At 42.8% G+C, this 7,500-nt stretch overlaps 2 protein-coding genes across 2 annotated transcripts in view; one reads left to right on the forward strand and one right to left on the reverse strand.

Moving 5' to 3' along the window:
• Positions 1–1,435: 1,435 nt before the first annotated feature.
• The window catches only part of LOC137981046 (uncharacterized), a 36,588-nt gene continuing 30,523 nt past the window's right edge, over positions 1,436–7,500 (reverse strand). The window contains exon 4 of the mRNA XM_068828416.1: positions 1,436–1,860. Within this exon, the coding sequence (XP_068684517.1) occupies positions 1,825–1,860 (36 nt within the window). The 3' untranslated portion in view covers positions 1,436–1,824. The remainder of the gene's footprint in view (positions 1,861–7,500) is intronic.
• LOC138004067 (uncharacterized) lies at positions 4,580–7,189 on the forward strand. Its single transcript, XM_068850466.1, has one exon. It carries the CDS (start codon positions 4,604–4,606, stop codon positions 7,187–7,189), a length of 2,586 nt encoding a protein of 861 aa, XP_068706567.1. The 5' UTR covers positions 4,580–4,603.

The following is a 7,500-nucleotide window of genomic DNA, read 5'->3' on the forward strand; positions in this document are numbered from 1 at the left end:
TCTAGAACTTAGAATTCTAGAAATCGGAACTCTAGAACTGCGAATTTTGACTTAAATCAGAACTTTAGAAGTTTGCACATACGACCATTTTACTAGAGCGGTTCTAGAATGATATAGAACTTTCTATAGAGCTCTTCAAACTAGAGCAGTTCTAGACCTTTCTAATGTCATAAACTTGATCATTCTATATTTCACATCTAATCAATATAGAGCTCTTCTAACTAGAACAGTTCCAGAATGCTATAGAAGTTTCTAATGTCTTATGGAATTAATCACAATTTCAATTAGAAAAACAAATGAAAGTTTTCATCCAGGGAAAGGCTCTCTTTCACGCAGAGCATCTTTGTCTTCGTCACTGAAATCAGTGGATTTGACTGAAAAGCTAATAATTTATTGTTGTCGGAGATTGGATGACAAGAATTTCTGCCGCAATCGGAAATCCAATGACCTGGATTTGTGAAAATCTTGTTCAGCTTCATGCTTTAGAGAACGAGGTATAGTGTGGAGTGCAATGTTTCGTGATGTTGACTTTCGCCTCATGTTTTAAAGAACGACTAATGTTACATGTGTAGCGCGCTTGTATCGCCTCATGGCTTTAAGAACGACGTATATTTCACGTGTAGCGTGTGCTTGTTTCGCGTCATGGCTGAGAGATATTTTCTGTCACGCGCGAACTGACTTCCGAGAGTCCGATTGACTCTTGCCAGGAAGAGCTGTCTCCATCGGATCCGATCGAGTCTGTTTGCCAACTTTTTCAACCCCCCTCGCTCCTGTTAACCCTCACTTTCGGTACCACTGATCAAGCGCCATGCACCTATTTCCGGTTCCGGTCGCGATCGGACTCAATCCGCCTGCGATTGAAGACAACCCGACTCAGGTCGAGTGTATTGGACATGTATGGAGGGATATACGTATTGCTTTTGTTTTCTTGTCTCTACAAGAGGAAGAGAGGCGGAGAGGTCCAAATCTCTGGTTTGGATTTGTTTCCGATTGTCCTGGATTAAACTCTACCACAATTTGTAAATAGCCAACTGGGCCAGGTTGCCTCCTGTCAGTTGAGGTTCTTAATCATGTTTCTGTGAAGTTTGAATTGTTTCTTTCCGATTATTATTTTAAAGTGGGGTTCCTGTGAACTACAATCAGTGGCAAAAGTGTTGGGGCACTCACCTTTTGAAGTTGGTTTTCTTACTGAGTTTTGAATAATTGTCCCCTGCCCCCCAGAACAATGTTGCCTTTAGTGAACAGACATTTCCTTGTCTATGTCAAAATTGATTGGGGGGGAGGGGGGACTTATTTTGAAGCTTTTAGTGGATTTTTTACAGTTATGGTTAGTTTCTGACGCCTGTGAGGTTTTCAGACCAATCCTGACTTTGGCGTCCCAACTACTTTTTCTACTGATTGTAGCTTGATAGCTACGTACACTTCCACTCCAAACAAAGCATTTTGTAATTTTATTTTATTTTTACTCAATACATTCTTTGCTTTGCTTTCGCAAGGGGGTATGATGTCGTTCGACTTACCCACATCCAATATTCTCCTAGAGCTTGGTGTCTGAGTCTTATCGTTAGTGCGTTGGTGTTCGTTTGCTAATTCTTTGGATAGTGCAGAAATGACCTAAGCTACCAGTATACGTTCATCCGTTTTACTCCAAAAAAAAAAAGGAAGCCTCGGTCCATCAAAACATGGACCGTAAAAATGACAAAATCAATTCAAATACATTTCCCTTGCTTCCATGAATGTGTCGCTCTACCACTAATTGTGTTTTTAAAAACGAAATGTTTTGCCTTCTTTATGAGACACGTTTTCTTGTCCAAGAGTCTTCTTTTAATACATCTTCTCCCAGGGAAGGCATCGCAACATCTAAAACCGCAAACAATGAATAAAGTGAATACAGTTGCATTGTTCCTCGCCCATTCTCAATATGCAACTTAACGTTAACCCGGAAATTACTAATACTAAACAACACAAATCAAAGCTTCGTGGCAAAAAGGTCTGTAGAGCAGACAACGGACATAAACTGTGAAAAGCTATTAGGTTGAACTCAGTTTTCAACTTGAAAACCCCAATTGCAATCCATTTTAATTTGTTCAAATTTGCCCAACCCTACCTCCTTTTGCATTTGCTGTTTTATCCAAATCTTCCTTTAATGTCTTATGTAGTTATTTGCTACGTTTCGCTTTATTTAGTTCGCAGTTCACGTCGCTGAATTTGGCTAAGTTTCGCGATACAGCCTCTTAAAGTAAGGAAAGATTTAACCCGGGATATCTTCTTATTCCTCGAATATTGGTGATGTAGAAACTCAGCGCTGTATTTGGATTCGACTCTTTCGTAAGAGTGGAGGTTCCTTTCGAAACTTTAAAGCCCATATCAGGTAAGGTCCATTTCAGACATCGAATTTTTCAGGAGCCAAACGTAATCACTTGAATTAAGTACAAAACAATTTAGTATTTTGGTCAATTACAAAGGGCATCTCAAAAGTTTGAAAACATCATTATCACAAAAATGATCAAGTTTCCTCCGACTACAATGTCGCGCCGCCGCGCTGCAATCTGCCTCCTTACTTACACCTTACATGCACGTTTAAAGTTCTTCCGTTGAGGAAAGGCCAGTACCCCTGTTGAGGGAATACATTTTGTTCCCCTATCCAATTCTAGTTGTTGCTCAAATCTGCTGGAAAAATCCCAGTCTTAACAGACAAATAAATTACGCGGAGCTAACTCTATCATTTTAGAAATATTTGTGGTCTACGTTGGTTTTCTGTTGCGTTAGTTTCGTGTTATTGCATCTCTTGTGCGCGCATTACTGATTCCTTTGTTTTCACTTAGCATTGTAACGTTTAACAATAATTTAAAATTGTATTGACGTATATCTGGTTACGTCTTTTACGTATACAAGAATGTACTTTCAAATTCAAATTGTAACGCCCACTTGCAACTGAAGCTGATCGATGGTCGATCGAAACATATGTTGTCTATATTTTACGAACACGAGTTATTTAAATTCCGTAAAAATTGTGCCCAAACTATTTTAAGATACGAAGGAGAAAACATTTTGAAATGCATTTGAGTACAAATATTACACGACGTTTCTGACGTTTGATGGTGTGAATAGGTTTGTAATTAACTTTGGAGTGACGGGAAATAATTGTGACTCCTGCTTCCTGAACTTTCATTTCCGGTCGCGTTGCTATGATACCAATGACGTCAACCCGTTGCTAGGGACCTCGTCCGCACGTGTAAAAGTGATGAGTTGAGTTTTTGTAAAAATGTGCGTGAGAAAGCGACGTTCTGAATGTAAAGTGGGAGAATAAAGTTGTACAAAAACGAACCAGCAGAGTTTTATCGTCGCCCAGCAGCGACATTTGGTCCTTCGAGCCGGAGATTGAGAAATCAAGGGGAAAATCGCCGAGTCAAGCTGTAAGACAGCCGTGAAACTGCGTGTAATTGCGTGTAAAATTTATCATCGAACCGTCTGGTTCAATATTGTGGAGGAGTCATCCAAGTCGTGCCAAGATGAGTGCCTCAAACAGAGAAGAAGGCGAAACACCTCGACTGCTCACGCCAAGTGAGTCTACTACTTCAAGTAAACGTTCCGTTTTCAGAAAGAAATTGCGAGCTGAGAAGTTAGCACTGGAACTAAAAATAGCCGAGCAAACGTTCGCAAATGAGATCGAGTGTCTGCGAGCCGAACAACAGAAGCGTGCAAAGCTCTTGGAACTTCAAAAGAAAGCTGAAGAATCAAGATTGGAATATGAATTCGAAGATGCCATCGACCAGGAAGAAGGTATGTCAAATAAAGGTGATATTGATGAAGAGTTAAATGAATTACCTTCAGACAGTGTGAACGATCGGGTCTCACGCTTAGACCTGGAAATTACTGAAAACAATGTTGTTGAAAAACCTCACATGGAGGAAGTTAAATCCACCAAACCAGAGGTCGTAACAGAGGTTTCTAGTGAGCCCCGTAAAAAAGAGACATGTGAATCTTTTATTGCTAAAGGTGAAGCTGAGTTGAAAACCTCTGCCACAGGAGACCCTAGTGTGCAAACGTCAAAGATAGATCTGTTGTTTGAGAAAATGCTGCCAGCCTTTGTGAAAATCGTTAAACCAAACGTGCAGAAGTTCAAGCAGCATTTAATGTTGAAGTGGATAAAAAGGAAGTTTATGATGCAACAGAGAAGCTTAAATTTCTGTTAGATTCTGTGGATGGAAGTGCAAAATCATGTCTAGCGAAATTCATGTCAGGTTCAGATAAATACGAGGAGGCATGGACTGCGCTCCAGGAGCGTTTTGGTCGTGTAGACACAGTGGTATCAGCTGCGAAGAAACGTGTAGATCAGTTTCCGACCATAGTGAAAGAAAATAGTGTGCAAATCCGGCAGTATCAAGAAATAGTTTCTGAATTGGTAGGCATTTTCAAAGAGCATAACTTTCTTCACGAGCTTAGCTCGCAAGTCCCTGAAGCAACTGTTTCTAAACTTCCCACACGCCTTTGCGGCAGATGGGCCGAGTTTGTTGAAGGAAAACCGAAATTGTCAACCAGGGATTCATTTGCAAATTGGCTAGAGAAAGAGGCAAAAATTAGTGAGTCCAAGAAGCGGTGGATGCCAGAGAAGAGAGAGTGGAAGCGTTCAGATACATCTAAAGTTGATAGGCGTAAGCCAGCTGACAAATCCCAACCTGGGCTGTTTGCAGGAGCCACGGGAGAATATTTACGCGCCAGCTGTGGAACAAAGTGCCCAATTCACCAGTCCACTAATCACACTTTGCAAGAGTGCAAACGTTTTCAGGGAATGTTGACTAGCGAGAAGGAGAAAGTTGTCGAGGAACACAAACTGTGCTTATGTTGTCTATTACCCGGTCATCGTCTGCGTAAATGTCGTAGTAACAATAGATGCAAAGTTGAAAACTGTGACATGCGTCATCATACCCTTGTACATGAAGTCGACTTGAGATTTATTGAACGGGCAAAAGCGAAACGTGAATCAGAACAAGTGCCAGAAGTTGAGAGAAACCCAGCTCCTGTCTCCCTGGAAGGTAGAGACTCATCACCACGTCAGGCTGTGGAGCCTCTTGAGGAGTATCAACAATCAGCGTACACAGGTTGTGAGACTGGTGGTCTTGCTTTGGTTGAAGTACTTCCCATAGTTGTCTTTGGAGAAACAGGAAAACAGCAGGTGATGGCATTGCGTGACTCAGGCTGTAACACAACGCTTATAGATGAAAGCTTAGCGCTCTCACTTGGGCTTCAAGGCAAAGAGGTAGATCTCGAAATTCAAGGAGTTAATGCGCAGAAGGTGTTTGCTTCCCAGCACATCAAGAAATGCCATGTCGCACGAGTCGGAAAAGAGGAAGTCAAGTACTCCTTGCGAGATGTGAAGGCAATTCCTAGCCTGAATGGTCCGGATCAGAAGTTGAAGTGGTCAACAATCAAGCATGAGTATCAACATCTGAAGAACTTAAACTTGCGTGACACTGACACGGGTGCAGTGCAACTCATAATTGGAACTAACAACTCTGACTTGATTCTACCAACACAAATTCTGAAACCCTCAGGTCAACCGGAACTTGACAGGGTACCTTATGCTGTTGAGACCCCACTTGGATGGGCGGTGACTAATTGGTTACCTGGTGAGCGAAGAGTAGCATCTCCATACAATGGGTTCAAAGTGTATGAAAGAAGTTCAGTTGAAAATGAGGAGCTGAAGCAGCTGGTCATGGCTCAGTCAGAGATAGAAACCTTGGGCGTGGTCAAGCTAGCTGATCCAACCCGTTTGATTGAGGACAAGCGAGCATTGTCACTGATGGAAAAGACAACCTTTAAGAGTGTGAATGAAGATGCGTATGTGTCAGGTCTACTGTGGAAAGATGAGGAACCATCTCTGCCCAACAATTACGGAATGGCAAAGAGGAGGCTACAATCCCAAGGGAAAAAGTTTGAGAGCTGTCCCGAGATCAGAGAGAGATATGCAAAGTCAATCCAGGATGACATTGAGAAGGGCTATGTGAAGAAACTGAGTGAAGGGGAAGTACGGTGCGATAGTAAAGTGACTTGGTACTTACCACACAGATTTGTCATTAATCCCAAAAAACCTGATCGCCTAAGAAGAGTCTACGATGCATCAGCAAAATTCATGGGACAAAGTTTGAACGATAAGATCTACACAGGACCAGATCTTCTGTCCTCTCTGTTTGGAGTTTTCCTCAGGTTTTGCGAAGGAAGAATTGCAATGGCCGCTGATGTGAAAGAAATGTACCATATGCTCCGTCTCCCTGATCGTGATAAGCCAGCATTGAGATTCTTATGGAGAGACTCTCTGATACAAGAACCAAGCGTGTACCAGTTCGAGAGAACAGTGTTTGGAGAAGTGTCTGCGCCATCCAGAGCGAACTACACTATGAGGCGAAATGCTGATGAGAATGGGGAAGATTTACCTTTGGGTGTGAAAGCCGTCTACCAGCACTTTTACATGAATGATGGTCTACCATCAACAGATTCTTGCGAGGAAGCTATTGAAATGAGGAAGCAGATGACAGAGTTGCTGCGCCGTGGAGGTTTCCGCCTACACAAGTGGCTGACAAATGACCCAGACGTCTTGGCAACTATCCCGGAGCAGGATAGATCTCCACGATTCCTCGAACTGAGTGAAGATAAGTTACCAACAAACAGAACTTTGGGCGTCATTTGGGATGCCCAAGAAGATATGCTCCAGTTTACCAGACTGAAGGATGATCCGGGTACGACGAAGAGGAAGATCTTGAGTCAAGCATTCTCTGTTTGGGATCCGCGAGGACTTCTCCTCCCATTCTCAATCAGAAGTAAAATCATCCTGCAGAATCTAAATCGTATGAAGTACGGATGGGATGACGAGTTGAAAGAACCTGATCTTCGAGAGTGGCATGAATGGCGCAAGGAAGCAGAAAAGCTTGATGAAGTGAGAATTCCGAGGGCTCTTATCCAAGAAAAGAAACCTGTACGAGAGACTGCACTTCATGTGTTTTGCGACGCTAGCCAGAATGCTTACGGCGTGTGTGCCTACCTAAGACGAGCATTTATAGATGACACAGTAGAGTGTAGTCTTATAGCGGGAAAAGGCCGTGTTGCTCCATTAAAGTCACAGTCTATCTGCCGATTGGAGCTCATGGGAGCTTTAGTTGCTGTGCGGTTAACTCAAACACTGGTAGAATAAATGGTTACAAAGATAGAGAAGATAACTTTCTGGAGTGACTCTACCACAGTCCTACATTGGATCCGCCAGACGAGCTCCACTTACAAAGCATTCGTCGGTAACCGGGTGTCTGAGATTCACACAATCGTGAGCAGTCTGGAGGCCACACTAGGGGCGGGCGCTGTGAGTTGGAGATATGTGCCCACAGAGGCTAACCCTGCAGATGACATCACTCGGGGACTAAGTCCTACGGAACTTGGCGCGGGCTTTCGCTATATTAGTGGACCCAAGTTTCTGTATGAATCAGCAGAGCTCTGGCCAGAAAATAAAGT

This window comes from Montipora foliosa, chromosome 1, assembly GCF_036669935.1.
Source record: "Montipora foliosa isolate CH-2021 chromosome 1, ASM3666993v2, whole genome shotgun sequence".
NCBI classification, from domain to species: domain Eukaryota; kingdom Metazoa; phylum Cnidaria; class Anthozoa; order Scleractinia; family Acroporidae; genus Montipora; species Montipora foliosa.